The sequence below is a fragment of the Sitodiplosis mosellana genome, unplaced genomic scaffold (assembly GCF_009176505.1).
Source record: "Sitodiplosis mosellana isolate CC-2019 unplaced genomic scaffold, AAFC_SMos_1.0 Smas_scaffold_1, whole genome shotgun sequence".
NCBI lineage: Eukaryota > Metazoa > Arthropoda > Insecta > Diptera > Cecidomyiidae > Sitodiplosis > Sitodiplosis mosellana.
In genome coordinates this window covers 4,119,162-4,139,673 of record NW_022595244.1, presented here as the reverse complement: position 1 = coordinate 4,139,673, position 20,512 = coordinate 4,119,162, and the positions used below count along the sequence as shown (strand labels likewise).

General features: G+C 37.1%; 3 protein-coding genes across 7 annotated transcripts in view; 1 reads left to right on the top strand and 2 right to left on the bottom strand.

Annotated features, from left to right (window-relative positions):
• The first annotated feature begins 612 nt into the window (after positions 1–612).
• The window catches only part of LOC129576183 (flotillin-2), a 118,489-nt gene continuing 98,589 nt past the window's right edge, over positions 613–20,512 (top strand). For 2 of the 5 annotated variants that reach the window (XM_055460893.1, XM_055460864.1), the window contains exons 1-2: positions 613–745; positions 1,693–1,913. In XM_055460893.1, the coding sequence (XP_055316868.1) occupies positions 1,865–1,913 (49 nt within the window). In that variant the 5' untranslated portion in view covers positions 613–745; positions 1,693–1,864. Of the gene's footprint in view, positions 1,453–1,692; positions 1,914–20,512 lie in introns of all 5 variants that reach the window. The other 3 variants (XM_055460875.1, XM_055460855.1, XM_055460885.1) reach the window with 3 other exon arrangements.
• Positions 5,538–10,273, bottom strand: LOC129576141 (glucose dehydrogenase [FAD, quinone]). Its single transcript, XM_055460743.1, has 5 exons — positions 9,994–10,273; positions 8,692–9,051; positions 7,320–7,547; positions 6,691–7,238; positions 5,538–6,611 (listed from the first exon to the last, which is right to left on the bottom strand). The coding sequence occupies exons 2-5, from the start codon at positions 8,879–8,881 to the stop codon at positions 5,652–5,654; spliced, it is 1,926 nt and encodes a 641-aa protein (XP_055316718.1). The 5' UTR covers positions 8,882–9,051; positions 9,994–10,273; the 3' UTR covers positions 5,538–5,651.
• LOC129576161 (glucose dehydrogenase [FAD, quinone]) lies at positions 13,478–16,345 on the bottom strand. Its single transcript, XM_055460816.1, has 3 exons — positions 15,147–16,345; positions 14,225–15,042; positions 13,478–14,078 (listed from the first exon to the last, which is right to left on the bottom strand). Exons 1-3 carry the CDS (start codon positions 16,085–16,087, stop codon positions 13,981–13,983), a joined length of 1,857 nt encoding a protein of 618 aa, XP_055316791.1. The 5' UTR covers positions 16,088–16,345; the 3' UTR covers positions 13,478–13,980.

Below are 20,512 nucleotides of genomic sequence, written 5' to 3'. Positions count from 1 at the left end.
CTCTGCATGTATGGGTGCATGGTAGAGGGAAAGGAACATGCGAACGCAGCACTTTGCGTCATCGGTGAAGCATAGTAGACTCAGACAAAGAGAGAACGAACCGTGCGCGTGTGTGCGTATGACCGTTGTGACGTTTGTGTTGAACACAGAAATTGGAAGAGAATGAGAAAGAGAGAAACACAGTCACGAGTATTGATGGGAACAACATGAGAATGTTAGTTGTACAACGCCAGCAAATATACATACGGTGACTTTGGGTTCGTTCAATGCAACCATTGCCGTTGATACATTTATTGAAATGTTTGTTTTTTGTTCAATCAAAATGGATTTGAAAAAAGAGATAATTTTAATGAAAATAAAAAATGCAGTGAAAAAAAGTCTCAATTGAGACAAAAAAAAACTATTCTTGTCAGCTTCTCAACCATTTTCCATGTAAAAACAGCGAATGTTGTCATTTCGTATGCAATGCCATTGAATGCATTCATTTTACCGTTTGTCGAGATACAAGACCGCAAGAACCGGCTTAAAGCATGCTATTTTTTTCTTTGACTGCGATATGAGCAAATATATTATTTTCATTGGCTTCAGCTGGTTGTGTTGGTGACGACGAGCATTGTGTGAATGTATGTGTGTGGCGCGCCAGGCGAATTGTCAAATCGAACGGTGAAGTTTTTATTTTCTTTGTAGAAAGAAGTTGGTTCTGGTGATATTTTTACGGGCAAATACGTTTGTTTCACGTGTGTTTGTGAGTTCTCATTATGATAATCTTGCACAAAAAAATTATGTAAACAAAACCTTTCGTCGGCTTTGCCATCAAAATAAACCGCAAAACGTATTGATTACGTTTTGTATTGGGCAAAAAATTCTTGATTTTGCCTAGAATAAATTGCGAAACACTAAGAATTCAATGAGCATCGAATCGAACGATTGACACAAGCGACAGCACCAGCAACAGCAGTAGTAGTTAATTCGTTATGATTACAATCAGCATCCGTGTATGAATTGCTCAAAATGCTACAAAAACTTTGAAAACCGAAGGCAAACACTTGCACATGCGCAGTTTACAATCAATTGAAATATACCGCGACAATCATCCATCCATGTTTCTTTTTATTCTTTTCTCTATTCTCTGCTACTAGTGGCTCTCGTTTCGTCATTACTTTGTGGTAGTATTTTCATACACGAGTTTCGAGTGGCAGTGAAAAAGGGTTCTATTCTTTATCGTTCTCAAAAAACGAATATCGAAAATTTCTTGGTAATTTTTCATTGGCTTAAAAATTTGGAATCAAAATAGAAGGTTTATCACATTTGTCATAAGTTGTGTAATAGTTGCAGCCATAGTTGATAACATTATATCAGTGAATAGAATGATTTTGAGCCAACAAAAACTCACTATCGCGGTGTTTTGTTTATGATTCATTACTTTTTTATTTCCTGCTTGCAGGAAAAGTGGTTTGTTTAGTTGAAAGGCTTCCAAGAAAACAGCTATTGACAACTACCCTTTAGTTTGTGTTGAAAAGTAGCCAATTGCATTGAAATCAAAAGTGAAAATCATTGATAGACGGATTAAACTCTTTTATACTGTGCTCTTAGCCGTTTGCACGTCGAATAGGAAAAAAAATCACTTTTCAAATTCTAGCTAAAGAATTCTTTGGCTAAAATTTGAGAATTGATTTCCATTTTTAATTGCAGTTCGTCGATTTATAGTGAATAACAGTTCCAATTGTGAATTAAGGCCGAAAAAGAAGTGAATTCAATCGAGATAAAACAACGGAAATCGCATCGAAATTTACCGTTTTCAACGAAGTTACACGAATCAACTTGTGCTGAAATACTTTTGTATTGAGAGAGAGAGAGAGAAAAAATGGGAAACATTCATACGGTTGGCCCGAATGAGGCGCTCATTGTTTCAGGTAAGTTAAAAACGCCAAAAAATAAAACTAACCTCTAGCATAGAAAGAAAAGGCTTTTGTTTACACAGGCTATAGATCCTTCGTTGACACATGCATGGCAAAGAGGGAAGTTATTTATGGTCGAAAAAGCAGAAAAAGTCGAACGTTATTGTTTATTATTCAGTGTTGTTTAGGTACGGTTTCGGTAGTTGAGACGAGCAGTCTGCAATTCATTAGGGACAATTTGAAACTTTATTTTTAGTTGAACTTTAAATTCTTGATCAAAAATATGCAATATCCAGTTTAATGCCGGAAAAATGTAGTTCATCATACATATTTTTAAATGACGTAAATTTCTTTAAATATTCGCTTTGAATTGTTCCCTATATAATTTATGACTGCGTGCCTAGTGCATATTATACGTTCATTAGATTGTAGCACACGTATTGTTTGATGTCTGGCAAGCGCTGTATCGTAGTGGCAATTAGTTGGATTGGTGCGCCCATATAAACATATATACTATACGGTAAAGAATACACAGCAAACAGTTTCAAGCTGTGATATGTGTGTCTCTCTCTCTATATATATATATGTTTGAATTTGGTTCTTATGTTTCATCAAATGGAAAAATCATAATGTAGAATGATGTCATAGTGCCAAATCATTTTGACATTCAAATGAACAATGAATTTGGCACATACTATTACGGGCGCCTTTATATGGATTTCATATCAGGCAACAGCGTGATTTTGACTAACGTTTTTATTCTCAGATTTTTTTTATCTCTGTGCGATAAATGACAGTACAATTAAAGTTGTTAACTTCAACGATTTCTACTTTTGGATTTGAAGTGGAAGGAAAGTGTGTGATCTTGATTGTTACTGAGCCGAACTGTTTTTTTCCAAAACGTTTATCAATCGGATACAGTCTGATTTCAAAACCAGATTTTTGTACATACACACAATCGAACAAAGTAATGAATCACATAGCAAACGCGTTAAATGGCTTGTTTTTGTTTATCTCAGTCAGAGTAAATTTATCGAAAAATGCGCTACAATCCGTCAACCACTGATATACACAGAGTCATGATTCACGGGAGCAAAGAGATCAAATGAATTATTTATGCACTGATTTCGCTTAGAAAAATGCACTCGCTATTTGCTGTTCGCTCTTTCGCTAGTGTCATAAGTAAATACAAGGAACCGTAATATATTCCAAGTCACTGAATTTTCCATTCGGTGATGCTGCACCATTAAATCTAACGATAATAAATTCAGCAAAAATGGCCCAGACAGCCATACACATATAGAACGAGTCGAAATCCAAGCATTCAATGGCAGAATAATACGAAAATATCGTTAAATTATGCAAGATTCAGTCGTTTTGTAGTGGCTATCACCGTCACCACAACCACCGTCCAGCCGAAACAAGCGAACGACGGTCACAATACTTTGGCCAAGCCGCAAAAATCAATGACGTCATACGGACGACTCTGTTTACAGTAAAAGTGTTTTGTAAACATATTTTACATAATGGTTTCTTCGCTTCCATTTCATTTCAATTCGTTCCTTTCACTCCCGTCCCATGGTTTTCAATTCAGTTTCTCATTCAATAAATAAATAGTCGTGGTGCGTGTCTCCCCTCGTATTTCAGCGTATTTATTCCGTCAAGAGGTGATGCACACACACGCATCGTTAGCAGCACACGACGAGCTGCACCACATTTTTCGTATGAAAATCCAATTTTTCCATGATTTTCAAAACGAATCCTCGATAATCTGATGAGTTATTTATCGATGAAATCAAAATGATTTCGGAAAGGTTACTGCAACGAAACACTGAAAACAATAATTCATTACATTTTGCACACTAATGCGGCGACAAAAAGTGAGGGAGAGAGAGACATACAGAGATTGAAAGTATGATTCAGTTGCCACGCAACAATGGCGACGCTTCGGCATCACTATGATATACAACCCCTCGAGAGAATGAGAGTGACAACAGTATACACACATACACAGTCAAACCGGAGATGCTTTCAGCGGGGGGGACGATTTCAAGTGAAGAGAAAATCAATTGAATATGTTTCAAATTTGATGCGAAGCCCTTGTTTTCTATATAAAAATTATGAATATAAATGACTGCGCTTTGTTCCTGTCACAAAATAGACTGTTGCCCACAAATCTAGTAGTTGAACAGCATTGTGTTGATTATACATTATCTCCAAAGAAAAAATCTAACAAAAATACAGAAAAGTCGGAAGAAAATGGTTCTTGTTCACTTTGACGTAAAAAGCCGTATACTTAGAGAGTAATTTTTGGTCTGTGTTTGGCGCCTCTGATCGGTTTATTCATCTATAAAGCATTTTATTAGGTCAATAGCCAAACAACGGTAAATACATCGAAAATGTCGTTGTTTACTGTCTATTTTTGTCTTTCTTGCCCAAATTCAACTTCAACTGAAGCGAAATGAGCAATGACGTTCGGGCGTCCTCCGAAAAATACGCCTGCTATAATCACCATGATGGAAAGTGATAATTTTGGAACGCTGACGACAACACACTCAACGTTGTTGTTATTGGTAAAATATCCTAATCATAATCAGCGATTATAATCACTAGCAAATTACGTCGTACCCATAGCGAGTGGTTGTATACCATAGGGAATTTTTAGCCCAATCACACTGAATCAATCAAATGAAAATTAGTCTATTTATACATCGGTTTGCGATATCGGTGTATCACATCGAAGGAAAATCAATTCGAAAATGGAAACTGAACAAACATTTTTGAATTCATTCCGGTTTCCGAATAGGGATTTTGTTGGTAAATAGAAATCAGCCGATTTCTAGACGAACATTCGAAATAGATATATCATGAAATGTAAATGAAACCAAGATTAGTATTGGTTTATCAGTGTGAAATCATGCGCGAAGTATCATCCATTTGAGTCGGCTCGAATCTATGCTTAAATGTAATAGAATAGTTTCTATGCGAGTAGATTTGGTGTGGGACAAAAAGTACGGTCATTGAACACTTAATTTGAAACCAAGACAACTCGACACAAGGCGATACGGGATGGAAGGGAAAAAACGGTGGATTACACAACGATAGCAAAAATGCTTATGCTTAAACATTTTCTGACGTTCGCTCACCAGAGAGTATTCTCTTGAGAAATTTCTTTAAAAGGCTTTCACAAAAAAATTGCTTATGCCATATTTTCCAAGAGCATGGATGTACCAAGCAAAAACTGGATGACACTTTGAGTTTGAAAGTACCATTCCGACTGCGAACAATGCAACTGGAAATAAACCCTCCTCCACTCGTTCGAAACGAAAATTCAATTGAGCGCTTGAACAAATTAACGGAAATTGACGCAATCGACCATGAATAAATGCTATCGACAATGAATCGCACATTGTTCCATTCGAAATAATTGCTGCATTGACATTTGCACTGATAATAAAAAGCCCAATACGTTTCTATGGCTCGGTCGGTTGGATTTCAGTCGACGCATAGCCTTTGTTTTTGTTTATCAAACAATCGAGCGTCACTTGTGCGCTACTTTAACTATGTCCTCTTGTGCAATTAATTCGATGGACTTACCTCATTCTTCGCACACTCACACTGAATAAACATCACCAGCAATTGTCTTGTCGTAATCGTATATTTATATACTCATTGGCTACAATTTTCGCTGCGAAATAAATAGAATAAATAAATAGCTTAGCCTAATTTTGGAACGGTTTCTGCTATTTAATCTCATTGTGGTGGCTGACGCAGCCACTTGGCTTTCAGCATGTCGGCTAATTTCTCTCCAATCATAAAACTGACTGCGTTGGTATGAGCCGTTATTGGCTGTGGTACAATACTGCAATCGGCGACGCGTAATCGCCTCACACCATAAACACGTAATTTGGAATCGACAACGGCTGTTGGATCAGTGGCCGGCCCCATACGGCAGGAGTTCACTTGATGATGCAGCGTGCACGAGAGTGTGCGAATCGAACAACGCCAATAGTCATCCGAAGCGAAAAGTAAATGAGCACATTGTGGCAGTGGTATGTCATGGAGTCGAGCGCCCAATTTTTGCATAGCCGGCGAATTGGCGATACGAATCGATTCTTTAATGCCACCCAAAAGAGTTTCCACATCGTCAGGGTCTTCAAAGTAATTCGGATAGATGCGTGGCCAATGGAATGGATTTTTGTCCTTCAATTCCAACCATCCACGTGATTTTGGATGGAAACCCATCACAAGTACCGAAAAATGATCAATATCCGGACGGTCAAGTGGCTTAAAAACGGTATCATAGACCTCTTGGGTAATTCGCATCCCTTTTTTCAATCCACTTCCTTGGTCCGATGCCAAACTTCCACTGACAAAAATCAATTCAGCATCCGGCAAATCGGAAGGAGCCCTTGAATTGGGCGTCTTAATAAAATTCAATGCTTCAACGCCACCGATTGACGTTAGAAACCCATGACCGTGAAGATATTGTTTCATATCAAGTAAACTGATGCGTGCAACCGATATGGATTCTCTGGTTGTATTAACGATAAACGTCGGCCCAAAGTGGCTCATATGATCGTACATATTTCGTCCGACACCGGGCAAATTTTGTAGAACGGGAATACCTACACGTTGTAATTCTTCAGCCGGTCCAATACCCGAGAGCATTAGTAATTGCGGTGAATTAAATGAACCTGCTGATAGAATGACCTGCAAATTGGAGGAACGACAAAGTAAATACATGTAAACTGTCGTAACGAACGATTGAAAGCATTAAATTAACAAGTACCTCTTTCAATGCAGTCACTTGATATTTCCGTTTGTTCTTCGCATACTCAACACCGTATGCTTTTCTAGTTGCCGGGTCGATGAGTACTTTGGTAACACGCGCCTCCAGTAGAACATGTAAATTTGGCCGTTTGTACATGATTGGATCGATAAATGCGGTAGCTGCACTGTGTCGACGACCTTTTAACGTATTGGCTTGTACAAAGCTAACGCCAATTTGTTCATTACTATTGTAATCAACTTCACGGTGCCCAACTTGCTTTGAGCCTTTGACAAAAGCGCGTGCAATTCGACTACGCCAGGGTACATCTTCCACACTCAATGAACCGGCTCGATTATGGTACGGTGAATTTTCTTTGCCACGCAAATTGGCACGTTCCGATTTCAAAAAGTATGGTAACACTTCTCTGTACGACCATCCATCGTTTCCGAGTCTAACCCAATCGTCAAAATCTCGGGGATTGCCACGATTGTAAATCATGTAATTTATGACCGAAGACCCACCGAGTACTTTACCTCTTGGTAGCGCGCATCGTCTTCCTTCCATTCCTGCCAAGTAATCGATTAATTAACGATTTCGAATCATTAAACTCAATTGACACAATATCCCATTTTAAAATGCTCGCTTACCCAGGCAAAAGTTATTAGACGGCTCTGCCAAGTAATTCCAGTTGGATTCAGTCGATTGAAAGTATGCAGCGATGGATGGAACATAATGGCCAATTGTTTGTGGCTTTCCAGCTTCCAACAACAGAACCTTCCATTTTGGATTCTCCGACAATCGATTTGCCAGAACACAGCCAGCTGGCCCAGACCCAACTACGATAAAGTCATATTCCAACAGAGTTGGATTTAAACCTGCAAAACAGCGTATAAACGAACAAAAATTAAATGCTTCGTTAGATTTAATGGTAAATTATCGCATTTAAAGAGTAGATATGTTGTCGCGTGAATTTGGGTCACTCTACTGCATTTCGATTTAACAGGCATTTCGATCGAAGAAGAGGGAAAAAGAAGCGGTAAAAAATGAAATTGGCACAGAATGCATGGCACTCATAAGGCAGTAAAAACGATGGCTATTAACGATTGGCATCCACTTGTATTACACAATCGAAATCACAACCTAAAATCGTATAACACACACGTGCAAATTCCATGCGTGCATGAGTCGCACTCAACTGAACGTTCTTAAATGTGTTGTTGTTGTTGTTTTTCGTTCTGGTATGCTGTAGCCAATTAATTTCAACCAGTTTCCAGTGTCATTGACATTGGCAATGCATGCGCAACCGCAACACATAGACTCTTCGTGTGCCCGTCGTCGGTACCTTATTACTGATATCATATGACAAACATCATGCATACTCAATGCTAATTTCAATTAACAACGGTGTTTCATAATTCCATGCCATTCGCTTACATTATTCAAATGCATTTATTTGCAGTGATGAATTGCTTGTTGGCAGTTCAGTCCATCATTTGAGAATCTATCGCTTGTTTTCACAAAACAAGTCAAATGAAAATCTTATCGAATAATTTGCGTTCGTCGTGACAATACGACAATTCTAAAATAGAAATAGAACAATTTGCTGATATGACTTCGTTAAAATGTTGACTAGAAACTGCATACATTCTCTGAATCAGCACCGAAATCTTCGTCGAACTATCGAAATGCTCAATGTCATGCTACTTTATTTGCAATAGCTATTTTGTGCGTCTAATCGCGTTTAAATAGTGTCGTTATTTTATTTTATCGCCCAATTGTTTTATCAAATGTGCTGTGTCAAGATGTGAAATAGAAAACCAGAATTATTCTCATTTGACTTGGACGTTCCAGGCAAAATTTTCGCGGTAATTGATAAAGTTATCTGAATGTTTGAATTGCACAAAAAATGTTTCATCGGAAAATTGTTTTCTACCGTTTTTCTTCTTCTTCAACAGCAATACAATTCTTATCGTCGCGTATTAGCCTAAAAAAACACTTTTATTAATTCCTTAAACTTACCAAATTGATTGGTTGTATGACTGAAACCGTTATGTTTATTAAAATCCCATGAAACGACGAATTCCTTATGTGCACCCGATTCGCGCATTTGATTGAGGAAAATTTGAAATTTCGGCGTAAAAAGAAATCCATTGGCTGTCCATAGAATGGAAGTGGTCAAGATAATCGTCACAAATATCCAGCGAACCATGGCGGCGGCGGTGTTCGATTTTTATCACTTTATTTTTTCTATCAATACAATTATGATTTGTTTGAGATCAAGATTGCAACTGACACAGAATTTAACAAAGAATTTTACACGAATCTTTTATTGTTCAACCGTTTTATTTTCTGTCTCTGTCTTTGTTCAATACCTTACACCTAAAATTAGTTGTACAAAAGTCTACATCAGAATAACTGTTAAAACCTTATTATTTCGAAGCAAAACAAATTGTAAGTTTTTCGCTTGTGATGTTTTCCTGACCGCGATCAGTCGTTGACTAAATGAATCCAAGGAGAAACACCAATTTATTTACGGCACGAGCCACTTTTACCGACAGCCACTCTGCCTCTATAACAGCGTGTGCATATAGAAAATAAGTAGTGATATGACTTCGAGTTTATCTTTCTCTTCCGTGTGTCATTCGAGAAACAAATCGTACGGCACTCGAACACGCACAACTTGTCTTTCTGCTGGTGAAGCACAGGTTAGCTACAATGGCTGGTATGTTCGATGGGCAAAACTTCGGCACAATTAATCATGTGTATGATTCTCTCCATATCATGGACGTCAATGGTGTGTTGCCATTGAGAGAACGATTTGGAAGATACGATCGCTTAAGGCATGAAGTATTTCAAGTCCATTGGAACTTTTCTATGTAATAAGCTCAATTTCAACAAATGGTTAAATTTCATTAGACGTACAATTTGTTTGGAAACTGGTCTGGTTGGTTTTCAATTTGGGTGAAATCGATATGTGGCTCAAATTTTTTGTGTGAATTGACACGTAAACCATTTTTTTTTGTAAAACACGTGCCTTTGCCTTTATCCTCGCCCCGATCAAAAAATTTCCATAATAATCAACAACAATATGCACCGAGATTCATTTTATTCAGAGAAACTTAGTTTCTCCTGCGTGTGAAATTTTTGGATTTATCACACAGAAACAATTAATTTATAAATATTATAATTCGATTCATTCCTTCCGATATGACACCAAAAAGCCCAAAGGCTGCTCAAAATTCATTGATTTGCAAACAAATCGAAGCTCATCTACATAGACACGTGCACAAATCACTTGCCAAAAAGAAAAAAGGCAACAACCTTCACTTTTCATTCAACAAGTGTCTGATTTCTTCTTTGGAACGATTCTCAAATTCACATTCATCTTCACTGACTTCTTCGTATCGTCAACGAAACGTAGAAATTCCGTTTGAATCGTTTATCGGTAATTTCTTGAAAGATTGCAGCGATTGTTTTTTTAGGAAACATTTTCAACGATAAAAAGAAATCGCAACCGTTTATCTTCTCACACAAAGCACTATTTACCGGCTCATTTAAACTATTCCACCGAAATTCAACGGTCAAAATGTTCTGGTTGTAATTCTTTATGGGAAATGACCACCGAGTGTATTACACAACTGCCTTTATAGCTTCGGAATGATGGCGTACTTTTGCGTGTTAATCTTTTTCTGGCTGCACACGATTCGTAGAGAGGGAATTGTTTATTGGTCACAAGCGATTTCCGAATTGATAAACGCGGAATAATTAAACGGCCAACACTATAAAGTTGCAAACGTATCGTGTTCAGCACCTAAGTTCATTTACAGCGTGAATGAGCCGAAGCGAAACCAATGTCCATCGGCGAAAATCAACCAATACTATCGTCTACCGTTCTCATTTTGTTCCCTTTCGATTCTTATCAAACGAACGTATCGATCGCACTAATCGATCTATTCGATTTGTTGTTTGCATTTTGTTTCATGCATCGTATTACTTTCAAGACGGTCAGTAGACTAAAACTAAAGTCTGTTTGTGTTGCTATTGCGGAATGCAATCAATTAAACACCCATAGAAGTGATTTTGTTTAGCAAAAAAGATAATTTCTAGGCCAAAACTGCGGTTTTACTGATATTTTTTCCGCTGAAACAATAACCTTCGCATTTTCGCGGTAAATGCGATTTAATTTAATCGCACATTTGCAATTGATCCGATTTGTGGCTATTGATTGGATTACGTGATTGATAACCGGTGTGCTTTCTTTGACGCTCGAATTTCGAAAGAAACTCGATTGACAAAACGAAAACGACCACACCGGCAATCAATGGTGTATTACCACTTTTCTGATCCAGTTTTTAACCGAAAAATAATTATGTAAGCGTTTATTTGACGCACTAAAACAACGATTATTACTGTCATTGGGTCAATTGTTTTGGTTTTGCAGTCCACCAATCATTTGGTGAACGGTAAATGTGACAGCACGTGACCCACAAACAGAACGATGTGTAAAGAATCTCTTCTTGCGGCGATGTTCTTTGTTTAATTAATTTTATACTATTTCACTCTGTTTAAAATGCAAATAATCCAGCAGTGCAAGACTTTCGCGTACACACAGACACAGACACACACACACACACACACACACACACGAAACGGGGTTAATTGATTTCATTTTGTCTTGAGATTTCACCGATAACCTGTTTGCAATGTCCTGGTGCACGCATCATTGATAATGATCAGTGAGTAAACGGTCTGCTTCTTGTTGTGTCTGTCGAGAAGTCTGTTGTGCTCATCGGAAAAGAACCGTTAAGTACAATAATTTATGACCGTCAACACTGTGACTAAATTGATGATAAATGCTGTATTTGTCCCAATAATAAATTTCAACTCAATCAATAAAAAGTAAATTCACCTCAGAATGGACACAATTCACGCGATTCTATATGAACAAGTGGAATATTCAAATCAGATCAAACTACAACCAGCTTCGTGTTTTCTATTTCTCCAGCTAAAAACAATTTGAAAAAAAAAATTCTCGCTAATGTCGCGAAAGGCGACGAATGAAGTTGAAAATGAAAAAAAAAATCGATAAAAAAATGAAAAAATAAGTCCACGAGCGAATGTGATATCTTTGAAATCGAAATTGATAGTGTTTTGAGTTTTTTTTTATTGAAACACTGTCATAAACTGTGGCACATGAAATCCGTTTCATTATTCATGTCATGCACACATCAGAAATATCAAAATATGATTATTGATTTGATCATCCGAAATAAAGCAATTCTGATTTTCAAAGACATCATAAATCCATTTTATTATTCATCACTCAATTCATATGATATTTCACATAATAAATGGATATGGTGTTGCATGTTAAACGAATCAACATAGAAATAAATATTACAAATAACACCATCGGATTAATGTTAACGGACAGTAGCGAAATTCAAATGAAATTCCCAACGCACCGCAACGTGCTTCTCCACACACAGCAAAAGCTCGATTGTTGTTTTAACGTCTCCCATTAAAATATAGCAAATAGACAACTTTTTTTTCTCATCGAAATAGCAGTGCTTTCGCTTCAGTAAACAAGCTTTGCGAAACAACGAAAAGCATTAAAGCGCACGGCATAAAGTTGAGCTGTAGTGGTGAACTCAAGTTCAGCAACGTGTTGTTTAGTTTGAATTAATAATTAATTCCCTCGTTTGAATGAACGAATTTCATTTCCGACACCCGTTTGTTTACAGCCGCATAGTACATTGTAATTGAAACTGGTTGATCATGAACTACAAGCCTTTTTGTCATTTGTTCGCATGATTCTTGTTCTAAACTACAATCAGTAACTGAACAAGACACATTATTTTTCCTGATTTTGTTTGTCATTCCGCATGGTTTCAAATTGTACCTTCGGATGGCGATCTTCACAGCAACAAATGGGCTGGGAGCGAACAAACCACAGTGTGCATAAATAATCCAATGAATTTCCATCAATTGACCAGATACATTCACGAGTTTCAATTAAATGAAAATGATTTTATGCAAATATCAAGTGTTAATCGCACGAATTTTTTTTAACTCAATCGACGATATGGACTTCATTAATATGGATCCATAATTGGAGTTCAAAAAACTGGTTTTTTTTTCTTCAAATTCCATGATCAATATCATAGAACAACATATGATTCGTCAGCATGAAAGTCGGTATAAAAAGTGACTTTCAATAAAACAGAGGTTCAACACTAGATTTTATTTTTTTCCAAGCGGAATGTCAACGGTTGGTCGTTATTTGTTTTATAGATTGTAATTTATTTCATCGATTTTTGCATAGACGCACGCTGAGCGTTTGCATTTTTGGTTGCCGATTCTTGTTTTTTTTTGTACCCATAAATTTAAAGGTAAATTTGGACAATGAACTCTATTTATGTTGTGATAGATATGATAAGACTATCCAAATGACATTTCTTTGTCCTTTTTGACTTTCTCTATCGTCTCTGCATCATTTGAATTTAAATGTTGTTCATTCGAGGGGGTTTTACGCGTTTTTTTGTTCACATTTCGTTCACGTGTGGTTCCTCAAGAATTTTTTTGCTTCAAATAGATGCATACCAATGAAAGAACAATTAAATGAAAAGTTGAAACTAAGTAATCAGCAGCGAAGAGACCAACTCGCTTTTATTTCAACTGTACACGTGCGTGAAAGATGTTGATTGTATGAAAAATGGTCGTGGCAATATGATTCCTGTTCAGCAGAACAAACCTGATCTAATGAATCAAAAAGCAAGAAATCCCATTTAAAAACATGATTAAAAATGTTCATAATTACTCATTTAATTGTTTTATTGCGTTTTTTTGGTTTTAATACTCAAAAAACCAAGTCTTTTTCTAAATTCACTTATCCCAATAGTAGATCATTACAATTGAAATAACATTTTGAATACTACCTAAGATGGAGAGTGACTAAATCTCCTTTATGCATTCTATGTCCTGATTGTGCTAGAATCAGAAACGGCACCAATTACTGCCTAAGCGTTATGCATATTTCAAATAATTTAAAATCTTTGCTTTGCTCACACTACCGTAGTATGAAGGAAATTTTACGACTACCATTGTTATTCATTTCTAGATAAAAGAAATACCGTGCGTTATTCACGAGACCATTTAAATGCATTTGTATCTTAATACGAACAGTTCAACTAGGAAAACAATGTTTGGCTTGACTTAAATCGCTATGTGAATCTTGACGAGTATGACTCGCTTACCGTTCGCTCAATTCTTATAGCATAGACTTAGATGTTAAACATTGTTCTATGTTCACACATAGTTATTCCAGTCCTCTTTTATCATATCGGCTGCTTTCTCCGCAATCATATAGACAGGAGCATTTGGATGCCCAGCGACGATCGCTGGCACTGAAAAAAAAAGATGAATTGGCCGAAAAATCAATTAAAACATCAAGAAAAACCGGAAATATGGGGAAAAAAATTGAAGCAAGCCAAAAAAGAACGCAAAAATAAACCGGCTAAAAATCCATATGGAAGAACATTGAAATACTCACTAATACTTGCGTCCACGACTCTCAAATTGCTGACTCCATACACTCGCAAGCGTGGATCAACAACAGCCGTTGGATCGTTGGACGGTCCCATTTTGCATGTGCCCGAATAATGATAAATGGTAAATGTGAAATGTCGCGTGTAACATGCCCAATATTCGTCGGTGCCAAAGCCAAGATGTTCACAAGCTGGCACTGGTGCCTTATGTAAACGCGCATTTATCGCTTGCATCGATGGCGTTTGAAGCATTTCAATTAGTTTTTTAATGCCATTTACTGAGACACGTATATCATAGCCTTCTGGATCAGTGAAATAATTGGCGTAGATTCGTGGATAAGCGAATGGATTGTTATTTTTCAGCAAAATTTTTCCGCGACTCTTAGGTCTCAAAACCATTGGGAATACCATAAAAGCGTTCGCCTGACGCGCAATTAGTTTGCCAAACATTTGATTGATCAGCTCGTCACGGAAATTAAAGTTGTCGCGAAGCACGTCGAACGAATAAATCGAGCCGCCGATTTGTAATAGTTCCATGTCCGGCCAAGCGTCTAAATCGCGTTGATTTTCTAAGTCTAAGAACACTAGGGATTCACAGCCACCAGTTGACGTTAGTTTACCTTTGCCGTTTTGGAAATCGACAAAGTCTTGAACACCCAACACATTCGGTCCAAGGGTGCTCACATTCACTCTTACCGTCAACGCACCCGCAGCCGTGTGATCCATTAGATTTTCACCGACAGGCAAATCGACTAACGGTGCAATATTCATGCGTTGCAAATGTTGCGATGGACCTACACCCGAGAGCATTAGCAATTGTGGACTGAAGAAGAAATAAAACGAAAAATATTGATATTGTTTGAATCCATACGATCAGTATATAATTTGAAAAATGGTCTATTGATTCGAAAAATCATTATTTAATACCTGTTGATAGCACCTGCACTCAATATCACTTCCTTACTCGCGTACACTTCACGTCTTATTCCATTTTTGCTATATTCCACACCGTACGCAGCTTTTGTGCTTGGATCGATCAAAATTCGCGTGACTTGGCTCATTTTTCGGATAAACAGATTTTTGCGATTTTTATTCGGATACAAATAGCCAACATTTGAACTGACACGTACACCATTTTTGGTTGATGTTTGTAAATATGCCACACCGACTTGTGATGGTCCATTGTAATCCACATACGGTATGCCGAGTTCTTTGGCAGCCGTCACAAAATGTTTGGCCGATTTGGATTTCCACGGCACTTCAGACACTGTAATTGGTCCGCTTTTGCCACGTATATAAGATGCACTAGTTTTCACGACATTCTTTTCCAATTTCATAAAATATGGCAGCACTTCGTTATAACTCCATCCGGTATTTCCCATGGCAGCCCAGTTATCATAGTCGCGACGATTTCCTCTGGTGTAAATCATGTAATTCAAGACTGAGGATCCACCCATAACACGGCCTCTTGGCCAATGGCAACGATTATTTTTCATTGCTAAACACGATGAATTGCTGCTCTGTGTCTTATAGCCCCAATTCACTTGGTTATTCAATTGTAAAAAATTCACTAAAAGCGGAATGTCCATCAATAGACTCTCTTGACCGCCAGCTTCCAGTAACAAGACTTTCCAGTTTGGATTCTCTGAAAGTCGGCCGGCAATTGCACATCCGGCTGACCCACCTCCAACCACGATAAAGTCAAAAGTGGCTCTTGTGCCGTCCTTAGTCTCATCCAGATCTTCAATTGCTGCATTTCGCTGGCCACGATACAGAAAATCCATCAACGACGACAATAATTGACCTTGAGACAAACGGAACCCACAACACATCAGCAACACCAAAAAAAACGCTTGAACAATTTTCATTGTGTGACACTTGAAATTTTTCTTTTCCTTATTATAATTATAGAAATAACTAAAAATTTCACTGTCGCTTATGCCTCTCAGTGGTTTTTTTCGCTAATAAAATGGAATTTTATTTCGTGAAAACTCAATGACCATATCCTGTTCAATTGATTTTATTCACACTCTTTTTCACTGCACGAAAACACATTTATATTTATTTTAAATCGCGTTCGGCGAGATCGTGCCTGATCAACTTTATCGCACGAAATGAGCTCTCGCTGCGATTATTCTACTGTTCTTAAATATGTAACAAAGAGTTCTACGGATCCAACAACTACCACTACAACCAAAAAAAACGGTTTCACCTTTGGCTATCGCATGGTTTGTACGTGAGCCTACCTTGATTAACTCGTTGCGTTTCCCCCCCAGAAATGATAAAACATCAAGTACCTATGTATACTATAATATCGGACTACAACCACCAGCGGTTGACGTTTTTCGCATTCATTCGTATGGACACGTGAGCGTGTTTGTGTTTGGGTTCGTTTGTGTTTGTATACTTTAATCCATTTCCATATGGTTTCCAGCAATCGTTCCTGCGATGCGCGCATTAACCTGTGTCGTCGCAGCATTGGCACGCATCTAACCATATGCAAATGCTTGAGCAAAACCAATGAGAAAAAAAACCTTCTTTCCACTGACGACAACAATATCTATAAACAACATAGATAAATAAATTGTTTTCGTTTTTCGGCGAAAAAATCCCAAAACCAAAAACCAATGAATATTCAAGAGACTGCAAAGATAAAACGTGAATCGCTGTACAAGTAGCCGAACCACATATAAATTTAAACCGATTTATAGTGTTTATGTGCTTGGCACATCAGGCGACAATTGCCATTTTTATGAGTTTTTCACTTAAAATTGTCATATTTACAGTATCACAGCTCGCTTTTTTTATATTCACAAAACGTACGGGTTCGCCGTAATGCGCAGATTCCATTTGCACGCGCGGCGATCTTTGAAATTGATTTATAGATTAGTATCATCAAGTTGTTTTGTGTTTGTTTTTTATGAACTAAAAATGACGAACGTCAGAGGTTTTGTCATTTGTTAGGAAACTTGAAACATATGTTAGCATTGTTTTGCGACTCACTTTTTTAAATTCTCATTCTTTTCGATGATAGGTTTTCCTTAGGACTGGTTTCTTTCGTCGATCCAAAAGTTTTAACTTTTATCTATCATTTCGTAAATATTCGAATACACTGATTGATTCGCTTTTTTTGTTCGGCAAAAAATTTGAAATTATAATTTCTCCAGATGAGAATTTTGGTCATGGGCAAAACGACTGGTATTTCTCTATGCAACAGATTCAAACGGTTTATATTCACCGGTTTTATGATTCAAATCGATGACAACGACACTTTGATCATCAAACTTGATTTACATATTACACGTTTCGTCATGATTCAAATCTCATTTTATGCGAACGCTTGATTTGAACTGAAAATGCCGGTGATTCACTTTAAACCTCTTTCAAGCAGTAATTTTTTATTAAACCTTTTTTTGGGAATTTTATCGAAATTTTGAACTGCAACAACCTAATTTTAGCAAAATGCTTCTAGAACAATTTAATTTTGTGAAAAAGAAGACTTGAAATAAAAGAATTTATAACATATTTTGAATATTTCTGACACATATGATCAAAATTAACTACGTGATGATTCCGACGAAAGTTATGCGAGACAATTATGATTAATAAAAGATCCGGTTGTACTGATGTCTGAAGCTATTGTCGTTGATAAACTCGTCGAAGACAGAGGGACAGATCCCGTCGAAAAGTATGATATTAACGTCTCTTTCAAAAGATTAACTCATAATAACGAGTTGGCGTGCTGGCTCGCACATGTCGTCGGCAAATGATCAAGGACTACATTTTCGAAGCAACAAAACGATACAACTTAAAACAAGACACGCCCGCAATAAAATTCGATTTTAATTATTAAATTCAAAAGTAAAAAGAAAATTTACGTTTCATTTGATTTATTTCTGATTGTTTACATATTTCCACAAGGATAAAATGATTTTCGGAAGAAAAAAGCGCACATAAATTCAAAATGTATCAACACACAGGCCTGTGAGCGATTTACATGGGGAAACTGTACAAAATCATGAAATATTTCCAAAAAAGGTGTTTTTTCGCAATGTTTTCTTTATTGATTGGCTTTTTTTATTCTCAATACAATGCGCCGGACTCACGACAAGTACTTATGCGCTTGTAACGATGGAGTGGCTGAAAGAAAAACAACAGACAAAACATCGATTCATTCATTCGATGGGTGAGCATATTTAGATGAAAAAAACGGTCCAAAGAATACTTAAACGAAAGAGTAAAAAAGAATTTTTATGAGTACAGCCAATTCATTATTGATGTGTGGAATGCTTGCCACAGTGTAAAATCGTCCTTTAAATCTTAATTTTTTTTCGTATAAATCGTTGCACGTATTTCTCGCAAATCTGTTGGTTGGTGAGCGCTTCCGTGAACGTTGCGAATTATTGATTAAGATTAAAGCCAGACGTCTCATTAAATGGGATAGAATTGTGCAAGTAAAATGTGCCGGCATTTTGAAAACATATCAAAATTTATTGTTCGTATGGAATTTCCGTCAACGAGTGATGAGCGCTTCGTCTGACTCCGTGCCGATAATTTATTCATTCAAGCTGAAAAAATGCGAAAAAATACAAGCACAACAAGAATGGACGGTACGAGATGTGTGCGGATCATAGGACTACTTGGTGTTGATCGTTGCGATGGCCCTGTGTGCGATCATCAAACCTTTCTGCTTTTCCCATGACGCTACCGATTTTCTCTTGACATATGCCTTTTTCACTGCACTGTTTTCGTTGTTATTGTAGCAAAGGCCAAAAACCGCAAAATCTCCCAGATATCGCTTTTAGTTTCTATACCAATTGAGAATCATCGAAAATGGCAACAATAACAGCAGCACAAATTTCATTGCGATCGATCGATTCATGCGATCCAATTTTTCGCCATTGTACAACAAAAATGCGCCCTTGGCAAAGACAGCCAGCTCATTAAAAATGGAAAAATTTGATAAGAGCAGCGATTAATGAAAACACTTTGTTGTTGAGCCTTATTTGCATTTAAATGCATTAATTTTTGTTTTATTACACCGAATCCGACTCGCGTGCCAATGTCTGACCTTTGTATTATAATTTCTTTCGAGTTTTCTTTTTTCCTTTAGCTGGAGCAATGCGAGAGAAAATTACTACGTGATCTTGAGATCTTCGCATATAGAAAATCGGTTGAGCATTAAGTGCTTTAATGCAGACTCGATGCTGAGTATTACGGCGACGAGCTGGATGTGTGTAGTACGCTGCTACGCGGTGCCTACGTGACAAAAGCCGTGACACATGTATGCACTGAAGTGTGTACTACACACCAATGCTGGTGACGTTGTTGTTGTTCTGTCCACAGTAAGATCAATATCTGCAACGATTAAAGCATCAACATCGCAGTGTCCGCATCGAAAATTGCAATTTGTATTTTATTTATGTTCAATTCGGTTGTTGCTCATCGTAATTCCGTTCCGAGTAAATTATTTAAAATGTGATTTTGTGTACGCGATCATCATTAAATCAAATCGTGTTTGCGCATGTATCTACAATAGATTTTGTAAAAAGAGAAGCCGGTGCACCGGTAAGTTGTTTGCTTCAATGTATATATTTTCATGGCACAAGGACACTTAAAACGTGCAATTACATCGATGAAAATTGAATATATACACTCGTATCGCTCAAGCTTTTTTTGTGTTTTAATGTTAATCACATTCAACTTTATAAGATTAATGAAAGTTTAACTGTTTCTGTTGTTCATTCTCATAAAACACTTTTCAAGACAAAATTTGATTGATTTCTTGATAAATTGACTGAAAATATTGAAATTAAAACAGAGGCTGAACGTAATTATAATTATTATACGCGATGGAGAATTAATTTTCACTTGCCCATCAATTCCGCGGTTGACCACTCACCAAAAGTGGGCATAATTTTAATTAATCTGGTTTCCATTTTTTTCGTGGAGTTGTTTTTTTCTCCTTTCGACGTGTGACCTCTGCCTTCGTGGTAACTAAGTGAATTAGCTTCTGATGAAATAAACGGAGCGTAATTTGATACTATGTATTCAGCGCCACACTGTTATTCGATAAAGTCATCCAACTTAATAGCCTGTGAGAAATAAGCGGCTTCCAGTTGTGTGTGGATGTCACACAACAATTGTGTGACGCACAATTCAGGTGTATGTTCTATTTTCGTATAATTGCTAACGCTAATAATCACATACAACAGCAATTGCTTATGAACTGGTGCAAACACCATGAAGAATTATTCTAGATTGGTGGTCTGTGAATCCATGTTCAGAATTTC

Coding starts and splice junctions, on each gene's coding strand:
- LOC129576141 (XM_055460743.1), bottom strand. CDS start 8,881: ATGGTTCGCTGGATATTTGTGACGATTATCTTGACCACTTCCATTCTA. Junction 7,239..7,319: donor GTCTAATAACTTTTGCCTGG/GTAAGCGAGCAT, acceptor ATTACTTGGCAG/GAATGGAAGGAAGACGATGC. Junction 6,612..6,690: donor AAGTGACTGCATTGAAAGAG/GTACTTGTTAAT, acceptor TCCAATTTGCAG/GTCATTCTATCAGCAGGTTC.
- LOC129576161 (XM_055460816.1), bottom strand. CDS start 16,087: ATGAAAATTGTTCAAGCGTTTTTTTTGGTGTTGCTGATGTGTTGTGGG. Junction 15,043..15,146: donor AGTGCAGGTGCTATCAACAG/GTATTAAATAAT, acceptor TTTCTTCTTCAG/TCCACAATTGCTAATGCTCT. Junction 14,079..14,224: donor AGTCGTGGACGCAAGTATTA/GTGAGTATTTCA, acceptor TTTTTTTTTCAG/TGCCAGCGATCGTCGCTGGG.